Raw genomic sequence first — 14,731 nt, 5'->3', positions numbered from 1 at the left:
TTTACCCGTATAGACAAGTATGAGTGGAACAGCGTATATCATTCGTGCCCCCTGTTAAAAAGTGTGGTAAGGTAGTTATACAGCCGGCTCGAATATAATACGTGCGAGAAGTATTTCTCTTCCACAAAGATTTAAAAATATGAATTTTATTGAATTCATCTACGGTAGACACCATATTAGCAGCTTATAGTAGTTATTATGTATTTTAGCAGCTATTGATGACAAATATCTCAAATTAAAAATTGACTTCTTTGGGAATTGAACCGGGGACCTCTGGATCATGAGCCAACGATCTTTCTAATGTTGCAGTACAGTAGTGTTGGTTGACATTTCTTATTGTTGAAGCGTACTTTACGCCATATACGTGTGTGGCGTATAAGTTACGCATAGAACGTTATAAAGTATCGCACATAAATAATTATATGTCGTTTTTTAACATAATTGAATTTAAATCGACTTGATGGCAAGATAGTTATGGATTATCAAAATGCTTATAATCAATTTCAGATAAATCCAATTTAAACAACTTTCTGATTATTTTGTTGAGATTTCTCTAATTTACTAAAAAACAATTTTGTAACTAGTTGATCTTCTTCGTGTTAAGAAATATAAATAAATATGATCCAAATTCAATGTTTAAGACCAGCATCCACTATATACGTTAAACATACGTGATGTGCGTTTAATTTCCGTCCCACTAGTAAGTTATTCACATTGCACGTACATCACTACAATACGTAGCACATGAATGTTCAAATCTGACAATCGAAATACGTAACTACGTTGTCAACGTGTCCCACGTATAGAAAACATTGTCCATGTATCATATATGTCAATGATGTATATCATACCGTTTCGATGAATTTTACACATACGCGGAGTATTGTCTGAAGTTTCTTTTTCTGGGTGTATGTCTAAATTTCTTTGACGTTATATATTTCATTATAAGAAGCATGTAGGGCTGAGCACCTAGTCAGTTTTTAGGAAAACATTTTTTACCTAATAATTCGCGAATTTAGGCCACATCTTGTCTATCCAGTCCGATCTGGTCTTTTCCTATCGAGATACTTTTGAACTACAAGAATAGTGGGATAATCCATTCTTATGAATTCAAAAGGGGTTTCACCGTACGCCGGAAATTGCTCATTAAAACAGTCAACGCAATCGTCATACACATTTTTTTATTTGAAATTACTTTTCATAATCGAATCAAAATTTGACACTACCACGTCGTGATGTTGTTCCACGATTCGGAGAACCTGTGGTTGTGGTTGAAATGTATTTTTTAGTTGTCGTTGCCTTTGAAGTGGTTGTTCTAACTGCCGTAATTCCTTTGCTCGTTGTTGATGGTAACTTTAACTGCACCGGCTTCACTTTGTCTTGTTTCGCTTCGAACGAATCACAATTAGTAACGTTTTCGGCTCCATCGCATCCATTAATCAAATCGTTAAATGCATTCCCTTCGCCACAATTGTACATCCGTGGTCTTCCTTCCAAGCAAACGAAATATTTTTGACAACTGTTCGGTGACCGATAAAATCGAATTTCAGCCTGTCCCAAGCCAGCAACTTTTGGTTCGGGCGGGCAACTAAATCCTAAGAACTTTTCGGCATCACAATCGGGTACTTGGTCGGGCCAGTCACAACGATATGTCTCTTGATTGAAAGCCAAACCATCGGGACAGTCGAAGGTGTAACCGCGACCATCAGCACAGTTCATAAAATGGCCGCAATCGGTGTCATCTCCCAGACGGAAATAACCAAATTGATGTGGGCATTCTTCTGTGGCCTGAATGAAAAACAAAGAGCTTGTGAACATAGAATTTAGCGGTGTCAGATGGGAAAAACAACGGAAATATTTATCACATCAACGCACTTCAAGCAAACATGATCATAGTGGACAGCTGCCAAATGTTTTATAGTTGTGAGACACATTGTCAGGTTTCAGTACCCTGTTCAAAGTATTACTCATGCTTGATGGTTGATTATACTAATTTTTACTCAATGTCGATGCAATGTAATGTCTTTGCGATTTTATTATTGTCAAAGTTTAAAGCCAAATCAAATATACTTTAAGGTTGATGTTAAATGTAAAGTTATTCTACTGCTACTATTATCGTCGGCGGTAATATAAATTGTTCGACTTACTTGAGGTGGTTGAAGTTTTCCTCTAGATGAACAATCAACGTCTATCGGATATTGACAAGGAAATGTGAACAAATCAACTTTGTCATTGAATACCAAACCATCCGCACAAAGTTTCTCTTCAGGCTCACCGTCTCGGCATTCCACATATGCATCGCATTGTCCAGCTACAGTATAGCGACCATTCTTCTCTTCACATTTTCCATTGAATGGCTTCGCCTGTGGAGCTTTTTGTTCAACTTGTTTTTTATTAGAAGATTGTGGCTGTTGTGGTTGTGGTTGCTTTTTCACTTGTTCTTTTGAATTAGCCGCATATCCTGTTACGATAAAAGAATAATTCTATCAAATTAAAGACCGATCAACACTATGTCTTAACGTAACATTCTTTTTCTTTGACCTTTTCAGGTGTAGACAAAAATAGAAAAAAGTAAAATCATAATCACCAAGCCGTTATTATGTACAGTATATAAAAGATAACCTCGAATCAATTTTTATGCAAATTTTCGTTAAATTTTAAAATGACAAAAATGTTAAACGATGAAAGCGAAATTTGATGTTTTTCTACGAAAAAAAATATCTCGTTTTTCGGCTGAATAGGTAAATAGTGTCAAGTTCTTTTTTTAATGGTATAATATAACATAACATGGGTCTACTGATTACCATAGAGTGAAATTGGTTTCGTTTTTTTTTTTTGTATTGCTATTGATGTGAGCTGCAGACCTTCTGAAGCAGCGCGTGGAGCAATCACCTTTCCGGAAACGTTTGTTCGCAAAGTTTCGAGTTATTTTGGAATGAAGTCTTAAATTCTTGTTATCAAACAAACAGGAACGGCGACAGAATTCGTCGAAAAAAAGTGGATTCGTAGCTCATCATCCTGAAGAGCTCAGCTTGGAATGGGGTTGAGAGTGACAAAAAATGTTAGTGTTTCAGAATGTTTTGCAGGAATAATATGGTAATATTCTCCTTCCATTCGTACCACATGTAGAATTTTGTGGATTGGTTTTTGGGTTGTCTTCTCGACTTTTGAATATCGAAGTGTCAGTATGCTGCCTCCAATGGAACTCTACAGATTTAGAAATTCAGGATGGTGAGGGATTTTTCAGATTCGTTTTTTGGACGTTTGTCATTATGGAGGTGGTAGTCGGTTGGTTAATACAGAGCAGTTGACTCAAAAGAAAATGCAATGGGTAACGTCATCAATCTTCGACTTAAGGCCTTTATACGAAGACTCAAAAAATACTTCCAAAATTACTGTCTCAGTCAAAAATCTCTAAAAGTGATTCCAAAACAACCGATAACGCACACATTTTATCAAGAAAATCCATGTGGAACTTGTGGCCAAATTTATTTAGGTGAAAGCATGACATTCGGAAAGTTAACCATTGCAAGACATGTACACAACATCAATTGGAACGAAGGAAAAATAATAATCAAAGATTAGGAAAGATTAGGAGAACTTGGGAAAAGTCAAAGCAAGTCTCGCTATACAACAACGCAGGAAACCATTAATTAATCCCAACAAATATTTTAGCAATGCATGGACTCCAATAGTCCCAAACATTTATGATTTTGCTAGGTAGATGATTCGGTTTTCTTTCGTTCAAATTCTTTCAGTACATTTTTCAACCATTTTCCTAACAATACGTTCCTCAACATCTGCCACTTGTGACGCAAATTTCTTGTTGTAAAATTTTCTTTCACAAATTTTTTGGGTCAATTTTTTGTTGATAAAACTTTTGCGTCACCCTCAGCGAGTAAGTAAGATAAAGTACTTGCGTCACATTTACCCTTTAGAGGTTTTTTTGACTGATATCAACACTTTTGTAAGTATGTCATTTCGACAACATCAAAAAACCTTATGGAAATTAAAAAATGCCAGAGAAATCAGTCTGAATCCCAAAATCTAGAAACCAATCTTGGTACACCTCACTTATATTGAAAATAACCCAAATCCATCAAAAAATCCGATGGAAGTTAGGTAGTGCCAGAGGAATCATCTATCATCCCAAAATTTAGGAAACAATTTTGGAACACCTCACTAATGTCGAGTATAACCCAAATCCATCAAAAAATCCGATGGAAGTTAGGAAGTGCCAGAGGAATCATCTGTCATCCCAAAATTTAGGAACCAACCTTGGAACATCTCACTCATGTCGAAAATAACCCAAATCCATCAAAAAATCCGATGGAACGTAGGAAGTGCCAGAGGAATCATCTGTCATCCCAAAATTTAGGAACCAACCTTGGAACATGTCACTCATGTCAAAAATAACCCAAATCCATCAAAAAATCCGATGGAAGTTAGGAAGTGCCAGAGGAATCATCTGTCATCCCAAAATATAGGAACCAACCTTGGAACATGTCACTCATGTCGAAAATAACCCAAATCGATCAAAAAATCCGATGGAAGTTAGGAAGTGCCAGAGGAATCATCTGTCATCCCAAAATTTAGGAACCAACCTTGGAACATGTCACTCATGTCAAAAATAACCCAAATCCATCAAAAAATCCGATGGAAGTTAGGAAGTGCCAGAGGAATCATCTGTCATCCCAAAATTTAGGAACCAACCTTGGAACATGTCACTCATGTCAAAAATAACCCAAATCCATCAAAAAATCCGATGGAAGTTAGGAAGTGCCAGAGGAATCATCTGTCATCCCAAAATTTAGGAACCAACCTTGGAACATCTCACTCATGTCGAAAATAACCCAAATCCATCAAAAAATCCGATGGAAGGTAGGAAGTGCCAGAGGAATCATCTGTCATCCCAAAATTTAGGAACCAACCTTGGAACATGTCACTTATGTCGAAAATAACCCAAATCCATCAAAAAATCCGATGGAAGTTAGGAAGTGCCAGAGGAATCATCTGTCATCCCAAAATTTAGTAACCAACCTTGGAACATGTCACTCATGTCAAAAATAACCCAAATCCATCAAAACATCCGATGGAAGTTAGGAAGTGCCAGAGGAATCATCTGTCATCCCAAAATTTAGGAACCAACTTTGGAACATGTCACTCATGTCAAAAATAACCCAAATCCATCAAAACATCCGATGGAAGTTAGGAAGTGCCAGAGGAATCATCTGTCATCCCAAAATTTAGGAACCAACCTTGGAACATGTCACTCATGTCGAAAATAACCCAAATCCATCAAAAAATCCGATGGAAGTTAAGAAGTGCCAGAGGAATCATCTGTCATCCCAAAATTTAGGAACCAACCTTGGAACATGTCACTCATGTCAAAAATAACCCAAATCCATCAAAAAATCCGATGGAAGTTAGGAAGTGCCAGAGGAATCATCTGTCATCCCAAAATTTAGGAACCAACCTTGGAACATGTCACTCATGTCAAAAATAACCCAAATCCATCAAAAAATCCGATGGAAGTTAGGAAGTGCCAGAGGAATCATCTGTCATCCCAAAATTTAGGAACCAACCTTGAAACATGTCACTCATGTCAAAAATAACCCAAATCCATCAAAAAATCCGATGGAAGTTAGGAAGTGCCAGAGGAATCATCTGTCATCCCAAAATTTAGGAACCAACCTTGGAACATCTCACTCATGTCGAAAATAACCCAAATCCATCAAAAAATCCGATGGAAGTTAGGAAGTGCCAGAGGAATCATCTGTCATCCCAAAATTTAGGAACCAACCTTGGAACATGTCACTCATGTCAAAAATAACCCAAATCCATCAAAAAATCCGATGGAAGTTAGGAAGTGCCAGAGGAATCATCTGTCATCCCAAAATTTAGGAACCAACCTTGAAACATGTCACTCATGTCAAAAATAACCCAAATCCATCAAAAAATCCGATGGAAGTTAGGAAGTGCCAGAGGAATCATCTGTCATCCCAAAATTTAGGAACCAACCTTGGAACATCTCACTCATGTCGAAAATAACCCAAATCCATCAAAAAATCCGATGGAAGGTAGGACGTGCCAGAGGAATCATCTGTCATCCCAAAATTTAGGAACCAACCTTGGAACATGTCACTCATGTCGAAAATAACCCAAATCCATCAAAAAATCCGATGGAAGTTAGGAAGTGCCAGCACGGTGTGCCTTAACCAACTTTAAATGGAAGTGTCGCACCACATCGGATTTTTTTTGCTAATTCAATAGGGGGAGGTAGACTGGTTACAAAAATAGCAATAATAAGAAAAACGGCTGGGAGAATTTTTTTTGCGACCACTTTGAAGTCATTTTTCCATACATTTTCATGTATTTTATGAAAATGACAAAAATGTTTTTTTCGCCAAAATACGCATTCACAATTTTTATCATTAAAAAACATTATTTTTAGCAAAAAATTCTTCTACAGTATGCATCTAAACATTGAGATTTCGTTTATACAGCTTTTTGGATATATCAAATTCTGCTGGACATGAAAAATAAATTGGGTATATAAACGAAATCTCAGTGTTTAGAGGCATACTGTAGAAGAATTTTTTGCTAAAAATAATGTTTTTTAATGATAAAAATTGTGAATGCGTATTTTGGCGAAAAAAACATTTTTGTCATTTTCATAAAATACATGAAAATGTATGGAAAAATGACTTCAAAGTGGTCGCAAAAAAAATTCTCCCAGCCGTTTTTCTTATTATTGCTATTTTTGTAACCAGTCTACCTCCCCCTATTGAATTAGCAAAAAAAATCCGATGTGGTGCGACACTTCCATTTAAAGTTGGTTAAGGCACACCGTGCCAGAGGAATCATCTGTCATCCCAAAATTTAGGAACCAACCTTGGAACATGTCACTCATGTCAAAAATAACCCAAATCCATCAAAAAATCCGATGGAAGTTAGGAAGTTTTTTTTAATTGAATTGAAATCATTTATTTAGCTTCAGCTATTAATACACAATAATTTACATAATATCACAACAAGAAAATTTGACAAACAATTGTTTTAAAGACAATCATAATTTACACCTGGTATATCACCTGTAATCGCTCAATAAATTAGGCCAGAGGAATCATCTGTCATCCCAAAATGTAGGAACCGACCTAGTGGCAGAGGCGCCGACTTTGAATTCGTTCATGAAGGGCTCATGGGGGGCAAAGAGCACAAAATGATAAAAAAATTGTGAAAAACCCTAGGAATTTAAAGAAGTTTTGCATTGTCATGGGGGGGGGGCGCCCCCCTCGCCCCCCTATACTCGGCGCCACTGCCTAGTGGAAGTTAATACTTAATGATCCCAACAATTCCCAACAAGAAATACATCCCAAAACAACACACACCATTTACCATCAATATCATGCAACAAAATATACAACTAGCTCCCAAGTTATGAGTTTTTTCCAACTTTTGAAAATTCCATTCTTATTTTTGGGCCAATATTAGCCCATAACCAAAATCCAATTTTCCACAGGAACTAACTAACAAACAAACAAACTAACTAACTAACTAACTAACTAACTAACTAACTACCTAACTAACTAACTACCTAACTAACTAACTACCTAACTAACTAACTAACGTAGGCGATTTCAGTTATCTGAAAAAACGAAATTTTGCTTATTTTCATACAAACATCAATATTTCGAAGTTCAATATCTCGGCCAATTTTGAAGCTGCAGTAACGTGTGATAGTTCGTATTGATTCCTAGATTCCAAATATCTAAGTTTGGGGGTCGTTGGAGTTAAGGGGGAGAAGTCAAAAAGTTGCTGTAAATATGCTCTGCCGTCCTCAAAAATTTTTTGTTAAAACATTTTTGGTAGAGTACTTGCGTCACGCCCGCTTACTAACGTGCGGGCATGATGAGGCAATGATATGCAGAGATTTTTGGTCTATTGTTTAAGAAACGAGCCATCAGAACAGTCGGAGCGTTTGCTGCGACTGAGCCCCGTACAAACCCGTATATCTATTGCGTACGTGACCCTAGTGCGTCTGTCACCCTACTTTGACCGTAAGCCTATTGCGCCGGTTAATGTAGTTAAAGTAAAATTATTATGTACATCTTACAAATTGCGCATAGCGCAATTACGAAGCCCCGTACGACGTTCCTTTCAAATGAAACAAAAATTTCAAATCGCCCTAAAATTTTATTTTTTTGAAGGGCCTAGTATCGGCCTCAGTCCGAGGACCCAAATTTAATTTTTTTTTCAACTACATTCTATTCGGGGCCTTTGATTACCTCCCAAATGAAACAAAAATTACGAAAAACGGATGAAATTTGCTCGAGTTGTATGTAAAATACACATAGGGCCCTAGTATCGGCCTCAGTCCGAGGACCCAAATTTAATTTTTTTTTCAACTACATTCTATTCGGCCTTTGATTACCTCCCAAATGAAACAAAAATTACGAAAAACGGATGAAATTTGCTCGAGTTATATGTAAAATACACATAGGGCCCTAGTAGTGGCCTAAGTCCAAGGACCCAAATTTAATTTTTTTTCAACAACATTCTATTCGGCCTTTGATTACCTTCCAAATGAAACAAAAATTACGAAAAACGGATGAAATATACTCGAGTTATATGTGAAATACACATAGGGCCCTAGTAGCGGCCTTAGGCCAAGGACCCAAATTTAATTTTTTTTCAACAACATTCTATTCGGCATTCGATTACCTTCCAAATCAAACAAAAATTACGAAAAACGAATGAAATTTACTCGAGTTCTATGTAAAATACACATAGGGCCCTAGTAGCATTTCACTTCTAAGGCCCTAACTCACGGTCCACTCACCCGATTTTAAAAATCGCATTATTTTCATGAAAAAATTAATCTGTAGGCTCTAAAGATTAATTATAACGTTAATTTGCGTATTTTCATTTGTAATTATTTTCCAAAACTGATAAATAATGTAGCTGGTCAGGTACACCTGCACGGTCAGCTATACCCTCGCTTACCTTATATGTGCTTTCATGTGCATTTAAGAGTACGAAGACAGATTTTGTTAAAAACTGAGAGTTCCATTCTTCTCCCACGTCCACATATACTCACATTGTTTTTGGTTTACGATTGATAAAGTAAAATAACCGAATAAATACAAGTTATCAAAGTTATCAACCGTTTTATGGGTATACAAAAAGAGATAATAGGAGACCTTATCGAAATCTTGAGTGTGACAACCAATCACGACAAGACACAACTGATACTGGCTGGTAGCCGGTAGCCACGTCACAGTTAATAAAATAATTGCCTCTTTTTAAATCAGTTTCTACGAAGATTTCTATTAGAGCATTACTCTTTACGAAAAAAAAATGAACCCGAAAGTAGCTGTGGTTTTCTTGGCCGTCCTCGGTTTAACAATTGCCGACGACAGTCTTTTAGACTTAACGGATGCTGACTTCTCCTCACGTATTGCTGGCATTAATGCCGCTATGGTTTTGTTCTATGATCCTTGGTAAATACTCATTTGTGTCTAGTGTAGTGTCCAATTTCAATTTTTTTCGACAAAAAATATTCCATTGAATCATATATAAATAGGTGTCCATATTGCCCCAAAGGGAAAGAAGAATTTGAAAAGGCCAGTGAGGCTCTACGAGGAACAAAACAACCATTTCTTTTAGCTACAGTAAACTGCTATGAAAATGGCAAAGAAACGTGCTTAAAGTACTCAATTGAGATCGAAAACGATCCCATAATAAAGATATTCAGAATGGGCGAACTGAGTCAACAATATAATGAGGCAGAAGACGCGGGTATGTGAATAAAAAATCGAACCGCAAAAAGTTTCAGTTTTTCACGAGTCACGAATTTTCACTCATCCTATCCATTCTGTTACTGCATTAGTTTACAAATTTTGGTAACTTCCATACAATGTTTCAATTTCCAGCCGGTATTGCAAAGTTCATGAAAACTCGTTACGGTGTTGCCTCAACTGAGCTGCTAACTTTGGCAGAGACTGAAGAATTTTTGAAGGCAAAAGAACCAACAATTCTTGCCTTTTTCGAAAAGGGCAATGACCTCGAAACATTCTACTTCAAATATGCCGGACACTTTACAGGGGACTATCGTTTCGGACATTCAAGTGCAGATGAAGTTTTTTCGAAGTACAACGAAAAGTATGAAATATTGGACTTCTGGTCGAAAAAAAATTAGATTTTAAGAGCAATTTATAGTCTACATTTAGGCGGGAAATTTTTCGTTTTTTGATGATATCTCTGAACCAAAATATTCTTTCTTTGAAAAAGTAAAACCAATATAGATAGCGAAAATATGTTACTTTCAAAAGAAACATTGGTTTGTGAGTCATAACTTAATCCAATTAACGCCGTAAGTGTGCCTAAAATTTGAATGTCAAGTGAACCGAAAAATACATTTGAACGGATCTTTGTATGATGCTGCGCCAGAAAGGCTTGGGTTAGAAAGATTTTGAATTTCGACCGCACACATCGTGAATTGGAGCAACCTGTGCAGGTTACATAAATTTACACAATCTGCGCAGATTTCTCCAAGTGGGATAAGTTATCCCCCGAAAACCAATTTTTCCTTTAAAAAAAAATGTTCAGAGAAATCATCAAAAAACGAATATTTTTCCGTCCAAATGTAGGCTACAAATTTGGAAAGGGTATGTTGCTCTTTAAGACCTGACTAAGTAAATTTTAAAAACCTGACTATGATGATACCGAAAGCAGTCAAAACGTTTTTTTTTTATTTCAGAAATTCCATTTTGCTCTTCCGTGCTCCTCAATTCCACAACAAATTTGAACCGAATTGGGCTACCTTCAAAGGTGACACGCAAGAAGAGCTAACAAAGTTTATAAAGAAAAACTGGTATGGACTTGTCGGACACCGAAAACCCGACAACATCGGCGATTTTGAACATCCGAATGTAGTTGTCTACTACACGATAGACTATGTGAACAACGCGAAACAAACCAATTATTGGAGGAATCGGATTCTTCAAGTGGCAAAAGACAATACAGATTATAAGTTTGCTATCAGCTCGGACGATGATTTTGGATTAGAGTTGCTGAGATTTGGCCAGACCTATTTAGGGGAAGAACCTCTCGTAACAGCGTATGATAAAGACGGCCGAAAATTCAAAATGACTTCTGCATTTTCGTGAGAATGTTCCCATCGACACTATTTTTCTCAACTTAACATCCTTTGATTTTTCAGCGTCGAAAACTTGAAGCAATTTGTCCTGGGCGTCAAACAAGGAACAATTGAACCGTTTATAAAATCTCAAGCGATACCAACCGCAAACGATGAACCAGTAAAAATAGCCGTAGCCAAAAATTTCGACGAAATCGTGATCAATAATGGGAAAGACACTTTCCTCGAAATCTATGCACCGTCGTGCGGGTATTGCAGAGAATTGAAACCAGTTTTCGATGAGCTTGGTGCAAAAATGATTGACGAAGATGTGGAAATCGTGAAACTCGACGGTGCAAACAATGAAGTACCGGTAGTCTTCCAATTACAAGGTTTTCCGTCACTGTACTGGTTGCCAAAGGATTCTAAAAACAAACCAATTATGTATGTGGGAGGCAAGACTTTAAATGCATTTATCGAATACATTGCTGAGCATGCATCCAGCGAACTGAAGAATTTCGACCGAAACGGCAACATCAAGAAAAGTGAACTCTGAATGGTAACGTCCGTCACAAGGCAGGGGAGAGAATTCAATGGGACTAGATAAATTTGTCATTCGTAATTTTAGGATAAGTTCTTTACTTTTCGAATAATTTCAATTCTACTAAGACCATTCATTGTTCGGCACAATCAATCATACAAAATGATGTAAATACAAAAGTTCGTGTAAAATGGTTGCATATAAAGTTGATCGTTTTTTTCAATTTTGATTTGAAATATAGACTTTCATAGCGAACATTTGAATCATTTTTGTATAACTTTAATGAGATGTTTAACGTATAATATCGAGCTTATGCTTATGACCTGCGAGGCGGATTCGAAGCAACATAAATTAGTAAAATCATAGCAACAATTGTCTAGCAAAGTAAAAAATTATGACTTGTTCCAAAACAACTGATCGTCAGCCACAGAAGCAGACATATAGCCCCAACTTCTTTCGTTTAAACTTCAAAGTGAGGTGGTGTTGCGGCTTCAGTATGGATGCCCAATTGACGATTTGACTAATTGATTGAATTAAAATCCCAGAGTTCTAGAACTGGGAAGATGCTGGACCATGTGGAGTGTTTGAATTTTAGGAACGAGTACTCTACCAGGACAATAATCCTAAAAGTACCAAAGGAAACCCAAAAAAATTCAGGTACGTCCTATAAAGCTTTCAGTTCTAGAATTGAAAGCGGAAGAAAGAGGCCAGGACTATACGGGTTTGTAATTCTTCCTTATTTAACTTGACAAATGTAGTTCTTTCAAGAAATTCCTGAAAAACCAAAAACATGTGACACTTCCAACGCTCTTCCTAGCTATATCCTATCAGGATAATAAGCTAAGATGTGAGGTATTATTGACGAATCATGAAATTTTGGGTACTTTGTGCTGGAGAACTTTTGAAAGATCCAAATCCAGAACACAATCAAAAATTACATTGAAAAGTCGCAAAATTCCAGAGTTCTGACTTCTGACTGGTGGACCCTCTGGATGAGGAACTGGGGACATCACATACAACAGAAACAACTTTCTGTGTCACAACAGCAAGTTTCCTAAGAAAATAAAAATTTAACTTTTGTGAAAATCTTGAAAATTATTATTTTTTCATTTCTAGCATTATAATGGTAGGAAAGCAGAAAATCGGTTCCAGATCCGCTACCGTTAAAGATATGAAAGAGTGTGATACCTTATTTCCATAGAGAATTTAATGACGAACAATCCTTCTGAACATCGTTTCTTTGTAAAAATTAAATTTCACGAGTTATCTCATTTTGAAACTCAACCAAGAACTCAACTTTTTTTCTGACATTTCATAAAAGCTCGGAAAATGAAAAATTTGGAAAATCAAAGTGACACAAAAAAAACTTTGGACTTTCCTCTTTCATTTGAGCTATATATAGCTATGGTAGGAGTCATGACGGCTTCACAATAATTCATCAAACGTATCTCTGCACCGTAAACTTTAAAGAGGTGTGAGGAGAAGTGAAGGGGCTAAAATTTTGGGCTCCACATCGCATTAGACTCTCGAAGTCCATATTTACCGATGGTCAAATTTTCAGACCTTTGTCACAAAATGCACTATGCAATCGCTAAGAACCCCCACTAAGTAGTCGAAAAATCACGATTTTCAATGGGCGATATCTTCGAAAGGAAGCAACCGTGGAAGTTTCGAATTGTTGATATTGACAGAGGGTGAAAAGCCCTATGCACCACTAGTAACTAATTTTTTAGATGTTGTCTCTAATGGCCAATTTTTGACCATCTTTTTTTTGCAACCATCGGCGAACTTCTAGACTGCTGGAACACTTCCAACGTCATTTTTTTAAATTAAAGTATGTACAGTTGCTTAGCCCTAAGCTTAAGCTTTGTAACGATACCAAACATGATACGCATCGGTCGTGACGCGTACCCTTTTTGTTAGATTTTTTGTAGCGAGATCGCTCTACGACGAAATTTACAAACGAATCTAAAATTTCGATGTCGTAACTCAGCTACTTCTTTTGTTCTTGAATGATTTTTTCGTGTTAACAGACAACAGTTGAGTGTCGAAGTCGAAGAAGTCAAATATGGCTGATTTTGGTGTAGGCACGGCAGAGTAAAAGTAAACCTGGCAGGAGCGGTTCATTATTGAAACGTCAAATGAGGGACCTAATACACTGTATGAAAATGAACTCAAATGAACACTGACATAAGTTGAAAAATTTAATTCGCAAAAAACATAGGGTTACTAGATTATTCAGGTCCCTAGTCAAACAAGCGCGCACTCCTGCCTGGGTTACTTTTACTCTGCCGTGGTGTAGGTCATTATTGGGCTTATGCGGAATTCTGGTTTCTTCTAAAATTCAATTATTAGAAGCTATTGTATTTAAAGCGATTGATAAATCATTGTTGGCTCACTAAAAAAGACTTAAGGCCAGTTCATGGTCCCATATATCGCAAAAATGTATGCGAGTATGAACTGGCCTTCTTTAAGGCCAGTTCATGGTCCCATATATCGCAAAAATGTATGCGAGTATGAACTGGCCTTCTTTAAGGCCAGTTCATGGTCCCATATATCGCAAAAATGTATGCGAGTATGAACTGGCTTCTTTAACAGTTATTATATATGTATGCGAGTATGAACTGGCCTTCTTTAAGGCCAGTTCATGGTCCCATATATCGCAAAAATGTATGCGAGTATGAACTGGCCTTCTTTAAGGCCAGTTCATGGTCCCATATATCGCAAAAATGTATGCGAGTATGAACTGGCCTTCTTTAAGGCCAGTTCATGGTCCCATATATCGCAAAAATGTATGCGAGTATGAACTGGCCTTCTTTAAGGCCAGTTCATGGTCCCATATATCGCAAAAATGTATGCGAGTATGAACTGGCCTTCTTTAAGGCCAGTTCATGGTCCCATATATCGCAAAAATGTATGCGAGTATGAACTGGCCTTCTTTAAGGCCAGTTCATGGTCCCATATATCGCAAAAATGTATGCGAGTATGAACTGGCCTTCTTTAAGGCCAGTTCATGGTCCCATATATCGCAAAAATGTATGCGAGTATGA

The 14,731-nt window shown here is 37.0% G+C and overlaps 2 protein-coding genes and 1 long non-coding RNA gene across 3 annotated transcripts in view; 2 read left to right on the top strand and 1 right to left on the bottom strand.

Annotated features, from left to right (window-relative positions):
* Positions 1-1,161: 1,161 nt before the first annotated feature.
* Positions 1,162-14,731, bottom strand: part of LOC119084886 (protein obstructor-E-like) — a 23,711-nt gene continuing 10,141 nt past the window's right edge. The window contains exons 2-3 of the mRNA XM_037195033.1: positions 2,148-2,461; positions 1,162-1,788 (exon numbers count right to left, since the gene is read on the bottom strand). Coding sequence (XP_037050928.1) covers positions 1,210-1,788; positions 2,148-2,461 — 893 coding nt within the window. The 3' untranslated portion in view covers positions 1,162-1,209. The remainder of the gene's footprint in view (positions 1,789-2,147; positions 2,462-14,731) is intronic.
* Positions 9,295-11,810, top strand: LOC119084864 (protein disulfide-isomerase A3-like). The gene is made up of 5 exons (XM_037194998.1): positions 9,295-9,503; positions 9,587-9,801; positions 9,936-10,164; positions 10,763-11,167; positions 11,225-11,810. The coding sequence occupies exons 1-5, from the start codon at positions 9,361-9,363 to the stop codon at positions 11,694-11,696; spliced, it is 1,464 nt and encodes a 487-aa protein (XP_037050893.1). The 5' UTR covers positions 9,295-9,360; the 3' UTR covers positions 11,697-11,810.
* The window catches only part of LOC119084922, a 21,358-nt gene continuing 19,762 nt past the window's right edge, over positions 13,136-14,731 (top strand). Inside the window, exon 1 of the long non-coding RNA XR_005089166.1 lies at positions 13,136-13,289. This is a non-coding gene — a long non-coding RNA (uncharacterized LOC119084922). The remainder of the gene's footprint in view (positions 13,290-14,731) is intronic.

Source organism: Bradysia coprophila, unplaced genomic scaffold (genome assembly GCF_014529535.1).
Source record: "Bradysia coprophila strain Holo2 unplaced genomic scaffold, BU_Bcop_v1 contig_94, whole genome shotgun sequence".
NCBI lineage: Eukaryota > Metazoa > Arthropoda > Insecta > Diptera > Sciaridae > Bradysia > Bradysia coprophila.
Note: the sequence above shows the minus strand (reverse complement) of the source record. Positions and strands in the feature narration are given on the sequence as shown.